This window comes from Danio aesculapii, chromosome 9, assembly GCF_903798145.1.
Source record: "Danio aesculapii chromosome 9, fDanAes4.1, whole genome shotgun sequence".
Lineage (NCBI taxonomy): Eukaryota > Metazoa > Chordata > Actinopteri > Cypriniformes > Danionidae > Danio > Danio aesculapii.
This window is the reverse complement of record NC_079443.1, coordinates 656,007-673,144: the sequence shown is the minus strand read 5'-3', so window position 1 is coordinate 673,144 and position 17,138 is coordinate 656,007. Positions and strand designations below refer to the sequence as shown.

Below are 17,138 nucleotides of genomic sequence, written 5' to 3'. Positions count from 1 at the left end.
GGAGCTGATCTCAAGTCAGAAGCTGGAGTTTCTGCAACAGATCCTGATGTCCATTCGCAGAACTGACCTCCTCAACAAGATCAGACGTTTCCAGCAGACCTGTGAGTTTATCTACGGTCACTATATACAAATATAAATAAAGTATAGAAATATATAACCGTACATCACTCACATTACAGAAGACACACTACCTAAAATATTATAAACTGCCATCATGGCCAAGACAAAAGTAATTTGTTATTAGAAATCAAAACTATTATGATTAGAAAATTGTCTCTGTTAAATACAGTAGCAGGCTAAAGTTCAGTTTCAGAGGTATATATTATTCTCCAGATCTGAGCTGAACTATCTGCTGCTGCTTTCAGTAGTATGGCAATAAATGTCATGTAAAATGGCATTCAAACTCACATTATTAGCATTAGACACTGAATCTAAAGCTGATCATTGTCAGTTTTCTGTTGTTCAGCTGCAAGAAAAATATACATTTCAGGTGTTGGTTAGAACACAAACTCATTTTAATATAGAAACTATTCCTTCTATCGTGTGCCATTGCTTTTAGTTAGAACATGATTTAAATAAGCTTTAAATCAGCCTTTAGACTCTAGTCAGGCACACTGCTGTTGATGTTGTCAATCTGGCAACCTGCACTTGAATGTATTTTGAACCAGGAGCGCAATACCTAGTTCAACCACTGGGTGTGCTTTAAGGTACAAAAACAGTCACGGTTTAATGGCGAGTACACAGTAATGTAGATAATAATAATATATATAACACTGTTTTAGTATATATATATATATATATAAATATAAATATATATATATATATATATATATATATATATATATATATATATATATATATATATATATATATATATATATATATATATATATACACACACAAACATATACATATACATATGTATGTATATATATGTATATATATATATATGTATATATATGTATATATATGTATGTGTATATCTATGTATATGTGTATATATATGTATGTAGTTACAATTCTGAGACTGTAATATTGTGTAAAGGATATATTAAAGCATGTTTTCCTCGTGTTGGTGTGGGTTTCCCCCACAGTCCAAACACATGCACTATAGGGGAATTGATGAACTAAATTGGCTGTGTGTGAGAGTTTGTGGGTGTTTCCCAGTACTGGGTTGTGGCTGGAACAAAAAGAGTTGTAATGACACTCATAATGACAGCAGATTTAGATTGACTTCCACATTTCAGACGTGTGGAGGAGCGATGTGTGACAGACCGACAGTTTTTCTGACTCAGTTCCTCTTTCTGCATCATCGCCGTCATCTATAATTGGGTTTTCTGGGACTTCCACAGGCAGGGTTTCCTCTGGTTTCGTTTTTCTCTTCTAACCGAAAGCTCTTTTTACAGCAAAAACGACCAAACAAGGCTCTGCTGACAGACCTCAGACCTGCGCAAAACCACAGGTGAGAGTTCAGCTGACTGCTCATCTGTCATATCTCGTTAATGCTTACTCATAAAGACAGGATTATTGGCCCTCATGTGAATGGGTTTTTTAATAGTTCACAAGTGATGTTAGAACAGTTCATTTGCACAGTATTTTCTTTTTTTTTTTAATTCTGGAGAAATCTTTGGGGTTTTTTGTTTTAGTTTCGTTGGAATAAAAGCAGTTTAAAGCATTTTTTTAAAATTAAAATGTTAAGGTCATAATCATTAGCCCCCTTCAGCAATATTAGTTTTGGATTGCCTCCACTAGCATGTTTTAAGTATTACTTAACATGTTTATAGCATGAAATAGCATGTCGCTAGTATCGTTTCAGCATGTCTAGTATAAATTAGCATGATTCTAGTATGAATAAGCATGCTGGAAGCATGATTTTAGCATGAATTAGCTTGTTATTAGAATGTTTCTAGTATAAATTAGCATGTTGCTATCAAGAATTAGCATTTTGTTATACTGATACTGTTACTGATAGCGTTATTGACACTGATATCATTATGGACACAGATACTGTTACCAATACTGATACTGTTACCGACACTGATACCGTTACCACTACTGATACTGTTACTGATACCGATACCGTTACCAAAACTGATAGCATTACAGACACCGTTACTGATGGTTATCAATACTGATAACGTTACAATACTGATACCATTACTGACACTGATACACTTACTTATACTGATAACGTTGCATACTAATTGCCGTTACTGACACTGATACCACTACTGATACTGTTATGGATATTAATACTGTTACAGTACTGATACCGTTACCAATACTGATAACGTTACATATACCATTACTGATACTGATTCTGTTAAAATACCGATATCGTTACTCACACTCATTCCGCTACTGATATCATTACAGACACTGTTACCAATACTGAGACCATTTCTGGCACTGATACGATTACAGATACTGATACTGTTACCAATAATGATACTGTTACAGATACAGTTACCGATACTGATACCGTTACCAATACAGATACTGTTGCAGATACTAATACAGATACTTTTACAGATACTAAGTGTTACGAACTGATACCGTTACCAATACTGATACCGTTTCAGACACTGACACTGATACCATTACCGACACTGATAACGTTTCAGAGACTGACATTGTTACTGATACCAATACCTTTACTCACACTGATACTGTAACCAATACTGCTACTGTTAAAGTTACCATTACCGATACAGTTACAGACACTGATACAGTTACCGATACTGATACCATTACAGATACTGATAACATTACAGTTGCCTTTACAGATACTGATACATTACAATAGTAATACCTTTACTGACACTGATACTGTTGCAGATACTAATACAGATACCTTTACAGATGCTAATACTGTTACGAACTGATACCGTTACCAATACTGATACGTTTCAGACACTGATACCGATACTGACACTGATACTATTACCGATACTGATAACGTTACAGATACTGACACCGTTACTGATACCGATACCATTACTGACACTGATACTATAACCAATATTGCTACTGTTAAAGTTACCAATTACCGATACCGGTACTAATACAGTTACCGACACTAATACCATTACCGATACTGAAAACGTTACAGATACTGACACCGATACCCTTACTGACACTGATACTATAACCAATACTGCTACTGTTAAAGTTACCAATTACCGATACCGGTACTAATACAGTTACAGACACTGATACAGATATCGATACTGATAACGTTACAGATGCTTTTACAGATACTGATACGTTACAATACTAATACCTTTACTGACATTGATACTGTTACAGATACTAATACGATACCTTTACAGATACTAACAATGTTACGAACTGATACCATTACCAATACTGATAATGTTATCAACACTGATCCCGCTACTGATGCTGTTACCAATACCGATACCATTATGATAGCGACACTGATACCGCTATTGATATTGTTACAGATACTGTTACCGACACTAATGCCGATACTAGTACTGATACTGCAATCGACACTGATATTGTTACAGATACCATTACTGACACTGATACAGATTATGGTACTGATACTGATACCGATACTCATAACAATGCAGACATTGGTCAATTGTGGACAGTAGGATACAGTACAAGCTACATTTCTGCATTAAATTCATATTACTGAACAAGAGTCTATTAAACAATCAACTGTCCACTATTTTAAGAGAGGCTCAAGTGAAAAAAATTACAATATGAAAATCTCCACAGCAGATCATTGTGCTTTGTTTTAAAGAAAAACTCACTTAATTTTGCTTCGTTATTTCTGAAAACAAGACTATATTTTCGAAAAGTCTAGACAATGCTTCTTGATTTACGAATTTGTAAATATTTGGACTGAAAACAAGACTCAAACTCATGTAGTCAATAGCACGCATGGTTTTAGATGCAAAGCAACAGTACAGCAGGAGTACTCGTATAGACAGTGTCTGGTGGCAGTGTGTTGTGTGTAGACTGCAGATACACTGAGGTGGTGAAAGTGTGTGTCAGATGGTTATCAGTGTGTGCTTAAAGCTGATCTGATGTCTGAACAGGAGCAGGTGTACAGTGTTCACAGAGAGCCCAGAGGAGTGTGCTTAATCCTGGACTGCATCGGCACTGAGGCAGGTCAGAAACTCTACTGCTTTCAGTACCACTTTCTGGAAACGTGTGTCTTCTGTTCTTATAAAGAGACCAGTTATGCAGAAATCACTTCTATAAGGGGTTTAACCCCAGTTGTGTGTCAGCAGTGTGTAAATATCTCCAGCAGCCTCTAATGTGAACATGAATTAATCGTGTTTGACTTGATAGAAACAGTCTGCAGACACACTTTGACTGACACTCTCCCTTTGTATGTCATCAGAGGGGGAAATCAAATAAGACTTTCTCCAGAAGAAAGAATATTATAGGAAATACTGTGGAAAATTCCTCCCTCTGTTAATCATCATTGGGGAAATATTTGAAAAGGAAATTCACAGGAGGGGAATAATGCTGACTTCAACTCCACATGCATGCCAGTAACCCTCGTTCAGTAGATCTGCACCCTGTAGTGATGAATGTTTCTGTGTGTTTTCAGACGGGCTGATCTGCTAGATATGCACACCGCGGTAAACCGTGCAGCAAACCAACACAACCGTCAGTCTGCAGGATCTCAGGACTCTCTACACCTGAGGAAAAAACTCTTCATCCACACAGACTCCGCTTTACCCGCAGATTACCCTGTTTTACAGCATTAACACTGCAGTGATTATTTTCACCTCTCACACACCTGAAACCGGATCAGAGAAACTGTTTAACATTTCAAAACATTGCACATCATTATTACTGATATTAATATGATCAGTTCTTCGTTAATAGAGTTATTATCTATTTTCTGGATTAGCCATGCTCAGATCAAATGTTTTATATACAGTTAAAGTCAGAATTATTAGCCCGTCTGTATATTTTCCTCCAATTTCTGATTAACAAAGAGAAGATTTTTCTTCAGCACATTTCTAAACATAATAGTTTAATAACTCATCTCTAATAACTGATGTCTTTTCTCTTTGTCATGATGACAGCACATAATATTAGACTAGATATTCTTCAAGACACTAGTATTCAGCTTAAAGTGTCATTTAAAGGCTTCACTAGGGTAATTAGGGTAAAGTTAGGGTAATTAGGCAAGTCATTGTATAACAGTGGTTTATTCTGGAGACAATCCAACACTAATATTGCTGAAGGGGCTAATAATATTGAGCTTAAAATGGCTTTAAAACTATTAAAAACTGCTTTTATTCTAGCCCAAATAAAGCAAATAAGACTTTCTCCAGAAGAACAAATATTAGAGGAAATACTGTGAGAAATTCCTCAATCTGTTCAACATCATTTGGGGAATATTTGAAGAAAAAAAAAATTATTTTGACTTCAACTGTATATTTACATTTTTAGCTACTGATAACATTCAAATTTTCAGATAAGAATATTATTATATATTAGCAAATATTTGTGGAAAAAGACAATATGTACAGATCAAAACACTTTAAGCACTCGTATTTTTACACAGTCGTATATATATATATATGACGGGCTGATGGATGCCGATTCACTAAATCTTATAATGAAAATTTAAAATAGGCACTATCCTCATAAATAAACTGCATAGTCGCAATCTAGCTGCAATATTTGTCAAACTGAGTTTATTGATCTGCTGTCACTCTATGTGGGTGGAGTAATACACGAGGGTGAGGAGGCTGTATGAGTTCTGATATTGTTGAATATTGCACGGCAATCAGCCAATCAGATTCAGGAACCAGACAGAACCAGACAGTTTTGTGTGTGTGTGTATATATACATATATATATACATACATACATACATACATACATACATACATACATACATACATACATACACATATATATATATATATATATATATATATATATATATATATACACATTTAATCTGTTGTATGTATATAAGTATATATTCTGTGTATTTCTTTGTGGAAAGGTAATTAAATTTTAGTTTTTATGTATTTATTTTACTTATTTTATCATCCGACATATATTTAGTGCTATGAAACATAGACCTGAACGTAATTTAGTAGCCTCAATGCATCTTACAGTACAACAAGAAGAATTAAGATGAGGGAAATAAATCAAAATCCACCCCAACACCCAGAAAAGCAGCTTCAGATGAGATCAAATTATATTAAAAAAAACCAATAGTTCACAGATTCAACCAGCCGATCTCTTTAGAGAGATAAATAAATAAACTAGAGTCACAATATTATTATGATAATATACGAAAGCCACTGTAAGAACATAAAGATAAAAATGGATCGATTCTGAGAGTTCAGGGATAATTAAATCGCTGTAAACATCTATGGTTTACCGCGTCAGGTGTTATGTGTTAAACTGAAGGCAGCTGATTGTGATCACCGGATCCTTGTGTGTTTTTGTTCTCATCATAATGGTGTTGGTATCAATTGTATCAATTCTGATGTTTCTGAGGCTTTGTGACTGTAGTGTGCAGTGCTGTCCACATGTGGGCAGTGTTGTGCAGCGCTGTCGGTCTGTCCGCTGCTGAACTGACTGACCTTATGAAACCACTTATTTAAATGAAGATTTTTAAATATTTTAATTTAAGCTGTGAAGAGTGGTGCTGTTTACTGACGTATTCTCATTCAGTATGAATGTTTATATTTATTGTTGCAAATGTTTTTGCATACTTTAAAATGTACATCCGTTACTGGAACAGAAACCCAGTTGTGACTTGTGCGAGAATATTGTGACTATAAATCAGATTGTAATAGAATGCATAGTTTTATATGATATTAGAGAACTTTTAAAAGGACTGACTGAATAAAATACAGATGTGATCATTCATCATTGTTTGTTATTGTTGTTGTTTGTATATCGTGTGTTCATTAATAAACTGTTCTGTTTGTAAATGATGTATTGAATATTTATTACCAACACTGCTGATATAATGCATTATCACATTAATAAATACATTAACATTGAGTAAACTGGCTTCAAATGAATAAACTCCAGCTTTAAAAGTGTCATTACAGATATTTCAGACAGAAAAAAAACAGCATTTGTGTGTGTGTGTGTGTGTGTGTGAGTGAATATATGGCCAGTGAGGAGTGTGTGTAAGTGAATAACAGTGTAAACGCGGTTTCTGATGACTCTATGAAGTAAACGAGCCCCAGGTTGTCAATCAGTGATGCTGCAGGTGAAGAAGGATTAATATCCAGTGTGTGCAGTCCATGCTCACCAATTTCAGTGTATATGTGTGTGTGTGTTTATATAGGTGTATGTGTCTTTGTACAGACGTGTGTCTTTATGCATATGTAAATATACTGTATAAATGTCTGTGTGTGTGTGTGTGTTATTGCGCACGCGTATGTGTATGTGTGTGTGTTGCGCGCCCGTGTGCATATGTGTGTGTAGGTGAGTCAGGAATCAGGATCTCTGCAGTGGCGTTGGTGTCGCGCTCAGGATCGGAGTTACCGCGAGTTTCTCTTTGTTTCTCGGAGAATCAGACGGAAATCTGCCGGCATGAGTCCGGCTTGAAGAAGGGAAGGGTGTGGTGTGGTGTGGACCCGCACCAGCGCGCGTCTCCGGCGGTCTGTATGCGCGCGCCCCGCCGCTCCGCTCCGCACATCTGCCCGCGGTGAGAGACGCGACGCCCCGAGCAGCAGCAGCAGCAGCAGCAGCATGGCGGAGCGCGGATCCGGAGTGCTCATGATGCTGCTGGAGCCCCCGGCCCTCGGCATGACCCTGCCGGCGGAGGTGCGCGAGAGGCTGGCGGAGCTGGAGCTGGAGCTGTCCGAGGGTGAGTGTCGGAGCTCCGGCCTGCACTGGAGCGGCGACCGGGGATTATTACGGGCTGCTGAAATCACATATGTCTATAAGCGCTGTGTTTATCATTATGTGTCTGCTGAAGATGGGGTTTAAGCCCAATAGAGCCTTCTAGGGTGAATTAAAGTTGGGTTTATATTCGCTCATTTCTGAACAGTGACAGTTTGTGACACGCTCCATATAGTGTGTATTGTGAATATTCTGTCTGAATTGACATGTAGATACGACTTTATAACAACATTAGCACTGTTTAATTGACTGTGAACAGTGTTTTACTCTGATAGTTCACTTCTGCTAATGTGATTTCACTATTTAGAATCGGAGAATGATACTTTTCTGAAATTATATTATTAAGGAGAGTCCAAATGAGTGAATATCAACGCAACTTCACCTCAGTGTGTCTCCTCTTGCTGCTGCTGCTGATGATGATGATGATGGTGTTTAACCCTGTGAAGCCTGCTGAGACTTATTATTAAAAGCTTTTGCACACAGTTTACTACACTGCTTAGTCTAACTTAGAATTTTAGTCTAGTTTTTAGTATATTTCTATAAACAAGAAGCAAACAATATTGACCTGTTTTAAGAAATAATATGCCAAAATTAAGTTTTTACTTAAATAAACCCCCAAAATAATCAGCCAATGAGGTAAGCAGAATAATCGTATGTCAAAGCTAAAGCTAGATTATTTAGTTTACCTCATTGCAGATTATTTTGCTTAATTTAATGTAAAAACTCACTTAATTTTGACTGATTAATTCTGAAAACAAGACAATATTTATTGATTGTCTAGAAAATGCTTCTTGATTTAAGTATTTTTGGATATTTGGAATAGAAACAAGACAAAAACCCTCAATAAGAAAAGCTTTTTTTGCAGTGTGTGCTTTTCTTAGTCTCACTAATTTATAAAACGTATAACTTACTCTGTTTCAGCCCCTTTTTCTTCTATATTAATTTTATTATGTGAGTCATAAACGCATCAACAAATACTAATAATAGTAAAGAAAGAAAACTAAAGGCTGACTTTCACTTGAACTGTTTATTTTCTAATGATCATGTCAGGCTTTACAGGGTTAATGCAGGTTTATTGCTGTGTCAGCAGTGCTTCTGTTCACTATTCACTGCCACTGAAAGCAATTAGCTACTAATAAAATGAGAGAAGTGTAGAGTTTCGAGTGCAGATATCTAAATATTCCTAAATCAAGAAGCATTTTCTAGACAAGCAAACCATGGTGCTGTTTTCAGAAATAATGAGTCAAAATGAGGTGAGTTTTTACTGTGAAATAGTCTTGTCTTTGCTTTGAATCAGATTATTCTGCGTGTTTAAAGAAGGAACTCGCCTAGTTTTGATTTACTATGACTGTAGAGATCTGGATTTTTCCCTCTGCTGTGTATTCGTGCTGTGTGTGTGTGTTTTATCTCTCTGGATGTGGAAATGTTCGATGAGATCAACAGTGTGTTTTGCATGCGATGTTTCATGTGTGAGGTTTGCAAATCTTCCTGAACTGATAGGAACACTGATAAACCTGTAGCTTCTCATGTAAAGTGATTTCTCAATGAACGGTAACTCCAGATCCAGGGGTTTTTATTTGACTTCATTTGAGCATTATTGTAGTATGAAAAAATACTTTAGTGTTTTTGTTACGATCACCAGCGATCTAGTGGCTACAGATCACTGGAGAACTACAATTCTGCCATAATTAATGAACTTCAACTCCCAGCATGCACCTCACACACACTTGTTCCTCATTTCCACTGTTTAACAGTCGGTAACCCATCACAGACTGATATCCTGGACTACTTATACACCACACTTGCACACACACACACCGGGCTGAGTCTTGTTTTACCTGTAGCATCACGAAGCGGTTTCCATGTTGTGTTTTCTGTGCCGTGTATCCAGACTCTCGCTCTGTTCACTGATTTTGTGCTGTTAGCCGCCTGAACCGATCTCTTGCCTGCCTTTGACTACTCTTTTAGATTGCCCTTTATGATTCTGTTTGCTCCTGTGATGGCCTGTTTCCGCTGAGTGGTACGGTACAGTTCGGTACGTTTCTAAGGCCGTTTTCACTGTCAAAAGGTACCAAAAAGTGAACCACTGTTTTGGTACCCTTTCCAAAGGGCATGGTAATGCAACCTCTATAGTTATTAATCAGTTGTTGTGATTCTACCGTTGCCATGGTAACACAACAACTATAGTCATTAATCTTTTGTTGTCATTCGACAGTTGCTATGGTATCGTGAGACACTAATGCTGACAATACAGATTTACATCACACAAATAAAGATATTAGATGATATATTCACTCTAAAAATATTTGACATTTTTGCTGTGTTTTTATTAAACAAATATAAATGAAATAATCTCCCCGCAGAAGATAAACCCGTACCTAAGGTCTAAAAGGTGCAGTGCTGAAGCTGAAGTGTCCTACATACACACTTTGCTCATGTTTGCTGAAGACCCAGTTTCTCCAGCGGCGGAGGGAAGTTTCTCTGCTGCAGTCTTTAAATGGAGTCAGATTGAGTCTAAAATAGCAGCAGCTCATCCTGTCAGGACAGAAGCACACAAAAGTACACATGCCCGCATGATCGTCTCTAATATTGACCTTTTTTATTCAAATATAATGCGAGTGAACAACACAAATAAACACAGAACACAGTTGAGCCGCTGTCCGCTTCCTGTTTGCGTATGCAGAACTTCCTGTCCAGCCATTGTTTTCCTGATGTCATCAGGTTTAGTTTAGTGATGCTGCACAGCAGGCCTTGCTTCATTGTGCATTTAAAGACACAGTGGATCATTTTGGCACATGGAGGGTGTGTATTCACAACAAACAATTGTGTAGTTTTACATGCAAAATGTATGGATCTATTTGAATTTCTGAATCGAACGCAACATTTAAAGGAACAGTGTGTAACTTCCTCCACTAGAGGGCGTGTATTCACAACAAACAAAAGTGTAGTTTTTAATGCCAAAATATTCTGGAACCATTCAAAGTTTTGGAATGAATGCCACATTTAAAGACACAGTGTGTAATTTTCTCCACTAGAGGGCGTGTGTTCACAATTAACAATAGTGTCATTTTTAATGCAAAATATTCTGGAACCATTCAAAGTTTTGCAGTGAATGCCACATTTAAAGGCACAGTGTGTAACTTCCTCCACTAGAGGGCGTGTGTTCACAGTTAACGAATGTGTGTTTTTTTTTACTTGAAATTTCGGACACCATTGGAATTTCTGGAATGAATGCCACATTTAAAGATGCAGTGTGTTTTCACAACTAACGAATGTGTAGTTTTTTTGATGCGAAGTTTATAGATCCAGTTGAGTTTCCTCCACTAGAGGGCGTGCATTCTCAAGAAACAAAGCTGTATTATTTTACACAAAAATTCTGACTCGACCATGTTTTCACAACAAACAAATGTGTAGTTTTTTTGATGCGAAGTTTATGGATCCAGTTGAATTTCTGAAATGGATGCAACATTTAAAGGAACACTGTATAACTTCCTCCACTAGAGGGTGTGTATTCACAACAAACAAAAGTGTAGTTTTTCAACGCAAAATATTTTGGAACCATTCAGTTCTGGATTGAATGCCACATTGAAAGACACAGTGTGTGATTTTCTCCACTAGAGGGCGTGTGTTCACAATTAACGAATGTGTGGTTTTTTTTACTTGAAAATTCGGACTCCATTTGAATTTCTGGAATGAATGCCACATTTAAAATCATAGTGTGTAATTTTCTTCACTAGAAGGTTTCCACTAGAAGGTTGTTTTCTGTACATGATAATTGTAAAAACACCTAAATAAATAATAATATTTAAGGCTACATTACACTTTAATTAGTTTTGACATTGGAAGCTTATATCATTGTCTTTCTGACTCATTTCTGTAAACATCTCTGCTTTGCCCACATAAAAAGTACTATAGTAATTTATAGTAAATACTAAACTGTTTACAGTAAAGTCTATTTTACTGTATATATTATGGTATTCACAACCCTTTGTTAACAAATGCTCCAGCATACTGTAGTAATAACTATAGTGAACTGATATACTGTAATAAATACTGTAGTACAGTAAACTGTGGTGTGTTGTATTATAAGAAACCATATAGTTTTAGAAAACTACAGTATTGGCTCATTTGTTTATATTACTGTAGTTGTCGTGTTACCATAGCAACAGTAGAATCACCACAACAGATCAATTTCTATAGTTGTTGTGTTACCTTAGCAACTGTAGAATCACCACAGTAGATTAATTACTATAGTTGTTGTGTTACCATAGCAACTGTAGAATCACCGCAACAGATTAATTACTATAGTTGTTGTGTTACCATAGCAACTGTAGAATCACCGCAACAGATTAATTACTATAGTTGTTGTGTTACCTTAGCAACTGTAGAATCACCACAATAGATTAATTACTATAGTTGTTGTGTTACCTTAGCAACTGTAGAATCACCACAATAGATTAATTACTATAGTTGTGTTACCTTAGCAACTGTAGAATCACCACAGTAGATTAATTACTATAGTTGTTGTGTTACCATAGCAACTGTAGAATCACCGCAACAGATCAGTTACTATAGTTGTTGTGTTACCATAGCAACTGTAGAATCACCACAACAGATTAATTACTATAGTTGTTGTGTTACCATAGCAACTGTAGAATCACCACAACAGATTAATTACTATAGTTGTTGTGTTACCATAGCGACTGTAGAATCACTGCAACAGATTAATTATTATAATGGTTTCCATAGAAACGGTAGAATCACCACAACAGATTGGTTACTGTAGTTGTTGTGTTACCATAGCAACTGTAGAATCACTATTAATACTATTATTAACACATTAATTCAAGTACTTTACTACAGTATGATTCAATAACACTACAGTATTCATTATACATGACTGTAGTATTTTATCATGTGGTCTGGTTGGTTTGACTCATGGCTTTACCAAATCTCTGTAGGGAATACTGGATGTGCGGTAGTGATATACTGTAGACCAGCAGCTGGAGATTGTGTGTGGTTTATCTTTCTATTAAACGTGTCATATTTGAGGATTAATTAATGTGCTAAATGAGCTAAATGAGCTTATTCCTCTTGTGTACTGTTTTGGACGCTGTGATGTTCCAGTGTTAGCACAGTTTGGTTTCTCCTCTGTTGTTGGGGGTGTGATTGAAGCACACCTCCGTCAGTGAGATCCGTCTGTCTTTAAGGTGCTGAAACTCACAGAAACACCTTCAGGTCTGAACTGAGAGGATTGTTGGAGGAGCTCGTCTCAGGTTCACACTGATAATAATAAACATGCAGACTTTCACTGAACAACCGTTCTGGCTCTTCCAGAGAAACTCCCTATAGAGCAGGTCACATGGTTCTTAAAGGGACAGTACACCAAAACATGATCCTCTAAGTCACTGATATTGTCTTCAACAGATAAACTCTAATGGCTGATGGACAGCTGCTTCTCACCCAGGGCTGCTGTTTATGCTAATGAGGGAGTGATGGGCACTAGTGGGCGGGACTTTCCCCCTCTGATGACATCATACAAAGGGAGAATGTCAATCGAAGTGTTTCTGCATCAAGTCTGATTATAACAAATACAATTCATTACTGTTGACCATTAAAGGCTGGAGATATTCACACACTGCTGACACACACCTGCGGTTAAACCCCTTATTGAAGTGTGTTTTGCATAATAGCCCCCCTTTAAGTATCGCACACTTTTTTTAATGGAAAAACGTTGCAGATTGCTTGTTGTGACAAATAAGATGCATTTCAAAGCTCTTCAATAGAAACCTCTAATGAATATTTAAATTCATTATAAAAGCCTGTTGTGCACTGAATGTGTTCTGCTGATGTCAGGTCAGCTGTACATGCTCATAATGCTGTGTGGTGTCCTGATCCGTGTGTTTCTGTGAGTGTGGCGGACTCGTGCAGACGTGTGGAGCTGTTGACCTGGATCAGGATCAGCGATGGACAGATGAGGCGTAACCGAGTGCAAGAAGACAAATAGTGTACATTAACTCCTGCGGCGAGACTCTGCTCCTCCTGATAACTCCCGCTCGCTCTCTGTTCTCATTTCTGCACTCCTGCCTCTGCTGTCAGACCCTGTTTCTGTTTATAAAGGAATATTCCTCATATAGTGGATATTCAATTCATCCATTCATTTTCATTCAGCTTAGTCCCTTATTATCAGGGGTCGCCACAGCGGAATGAACCGCCAACTATTCCAGCATGTGTTTTACACAGCGGATGCACTTCCAGCTGCAACCCACTACTGGGAAACACCCATACACACTCATTCTCACACACTCAAACACTACAGCCAATTTAGTTGATTAATTCCCCTATAGCGCATGTGTTTGGACTGGACTAGCACCCAGAGGAAACCCATATTAATGGCTTAAGAGTCCATATCACACCTTAAAGTTACAAATAGTGTCTTAAAGATACAAATTGGCACTTAAAGGGTCCATATTGCACCTTAAAGATACATAATAGTACTTAAAGGGTTCAAATTGGGCTTTAAAAGATACATATTAGTGCCTAAATGGTCCATATCATACCTTAAAGGTTCATATAGTGCCTTAAAGTCACATAATAGCACCTAAAGGATCCATATTGTGCCTTAAAGATACTTATTAGCATCTAAAAGGGCCACTTCTCACGTAAAGATATGTATTAGCATATAAAGTGTCAATATTGTGCCTTAAAGATACATAATAGCAGCTAATTGCACCCAAATTGCACCTTAAAGGTTAATATAGTGCCTTAAATATACATAGTTGCACCTAAAGGATCTAAATTGTGCCTTAAATATACATATTAGCAGCTAAAGTGTCCACATTGCACCTTAAGGATACTTATTAGCACCTAAAGTGTCACTATTATGCCTTAAAGAAACATAATAGACTCTCAGAAATAAAGGTACAAGAGCTGTCACTGGGGTGGTACCTTTTTGAAAGGTACATATTTGTACTTAAAGGGTACTTATTAATACCTCAAGGGTACATACTAGTACCAAAGAAGTACAAAAGAGTACCTATGAGATACCAATATATACCTTTTAAGTACAAATATGTACCTTTCGAAAAGGTACCACCCCAGTGACAGCTCTTGTACCTTTATTTCTGAGAGTGTAGCAGCTAAAGAGCCCAAATAGCATCTTAAAGGTTGATATAGTACCTTAAAGATACAAATTGGCACTTGACATTGAAGGTCTATATAGTGTCTTAAAGTCACATAATAGCACCTAAAGGGACCACATCTCACTTAAATATACATATTAGCAGCTAAAGAGTCCACATTGTGCCTTAAGGATGCTTATTAGCACCTTAAGTGTCACTATTATGTGTCACTGTTATGCCTTAAAAGATGCATAATAACACTTAAAGGGTCCATATTGTGCCTTAAAGTTACATATTTGCACCTAAAGAGTCCAAATTGCACCATAAGGGTCTTTACAGGGCCTTATAGTTACTTATTAGCACCTAAAGGGTCCGTATTGTGCCTTAAAGATACTTATTAGCACCTAAAGGGGCCACATCTCTCTCGAAGATACACAATAGCTCCTAAAGTGTCAATATTGTGCATCCTTAAAAGATATTAGCTCTTTAAGGGTCTTTATTGAGACCTTAAAGTTACATATAGTGTCTTAAAGATACAAACTGGCACATGAAAGTCCCAAATTGCACCTTAAAGATACATAATAGCACCCAAAGGGTCCACATTATGCCTTAAAGATACTTATTAGCACCTAAAGGGTCCACATCTCACAGTACAGATACATAATGGCTTAGTCCCTTATTTATCAGGGGTCGCCACAGCAGAATGAACCACCAACTATTCCAGCATGTGTTTTACATGGCGGATGCCCTTCCAGCTGCAACCCAGTACTGGGAAACACCCATACACACTCATTTACACACACACACACACACACTCATACACTACGGCCAATTTAGTTAATCAATTCCTATAGCGCATGTGTTTGGACTGTGGGGGAAACCCACACCAACACAGGGAGAACATGCAAACTCCACACAGAAACACCAACTGACCCAGCTGGGAACCAGTTCTTGCTGTGAGGCGATCGTGCTACCCACTGCACCACCGTGACGCCTCTGATTATAACAAACACAATTAATTCATGTTGACCATTAGAGGCTGGATATATTCACACACTGCTGACACACACACTACAGGGTTTAAACCCCTTATAGGAGTCATTTTTGTAAATAGGTGCCCTTTAATCCTTACATACAACATGTTTTCCAAACATTAGCAGAGCATGAAGAAGTTTTGCTGTATCTGTGAACTCTCTGTAAGGACAGAAAGTGTGTTGTCGTCACACACACCGACACCATCAGCGGTATAAACGCTAATGCGCTGGTCTGAGGCCAGAGATCATGCCAGATTCGCTCCGCTCTCGCCTGCGGCTGTGGAGAATAGATTTTCTGAGGGGTCATACATTTTTTAAGCCTGTGGTTGAAAGCATGGGAAGATTGGAGAGCAGCGCGCCTCACGCTCTGTGCTGTGTTCAGGTGTGTGTGTGTTTGATGGCTTGTGTTGTGTTTGTTGACGCAGGGCTCTTCTCTTTCCAACCCTCGAGCATCCCACCGCATGCTGCGCTAACTCACGCTACATTGCAGAGAATGCTTTTATTCCAGTTTTTGTCTTGTTTCTAGTCCAAATATCTACAAACTCTTAAATAACGAAGCATTTTAGAGACAAGCAAAATATTGTCCTGTTTTAATAAATAAGGATTCAAATTAAGTGAGTTTTTCCTTAAAACAAGCTGATTACCCTGCCAATGGGGGAAGCAGAATAATGTCAAAAGAAAAAACAAGATTGTTACTCTATAAAAACATCCCAGTCAGTGTATCTAACATGGTGAATTCTGTCCAAATAGACCCATTCATCTGCTGAAATTATGCTCAATGTCGCAGTATATGTATATTAGAAGAATAAAATCTAGCAATGTCAGTTTTTTCCACTATGATGCAGCTCTACATTTAGGCCATCATCACACTTCACATAGCAGACTGGCGGCTCTTTTGTATTTTTGGGCTGGTCATGTTTAATTTAGCAGTGTTTCTGCTCTTCGGTTCAGGCTAATGGAGTCTCTCAGCACTTTCAGAGGGTCGCAGATCTCTTACTGAAAACCTGTTGTTTGGACCGTCACCAAATGGATTCTGTCAGTTTAGAGCTGCTTTCCTGGGTTTTACATCATCTTCTGGGTTTCACGTTTGTGTTTTCATAAGG

The 17,138-nt window shown here is 37.5% G+C and overlaps 2 protein-coding genes and 1 long non-coding RNA gene across 4 annotated transcripts in view; all 3 read left to right on the top strand.

Annotated features, from left to right (window-relative positions):
* The window catches only part of LOC130234568 (CASP8 and FADD-like apoptosis regulator), a 5,197-nt gene extending 5,189 nt beyond the window's left edge, over positions 1 to 8 (top strand). Inside the window, exon 5 of the mRNA XM_056464803.1 lies at positions 5 to 8. Coding sequence (XP_056320778.1) covers positions 5 to 8 — 4 coding nt within the window. The remainder of the gene's footprint in view (positions 1 to 4) is intronic.
* A 7-nt stretch (positions 9 to 15) lies between these two features.
* Positions 16 to 5,072, top strand: LOC130235143 (uncharacterized). The gene is made up of 4 exons (XR_008838368.1): positions 16 to 101; positions 1,407 to 1,462; positions 4,074 to 4,146; positions 4,595 to 5,072. It is a non-coding gene; the product is annotated as an uncharacterized LOC130235143 (long non-coding RNA).
* Positions 5,073 to 7,462: 2,390 nt separating this feature from the next.
* dip2a (disco-interacting protein 2 homolog A) overlaps positions 7,463 to 17,138 on the top strand; it is a 131,712-nt gene continuing 122,036 nt past the window's right edge. For both annotated transcript variants that reach the window (XM_056464642.1, XM_056464641.1), the window contains exon 1: positions 7,463 to 7,845. In XM_056464642.1, the coding sequence (XP_056320617.1) occupies positions 7,728 to 7,845 (118 nt within the window). In that variant the 5' untranslated portion in view covers positions 7,463 to 7,727. The remainder of the gene's footprint in view (positions 7,846 to 17,138) is intronic.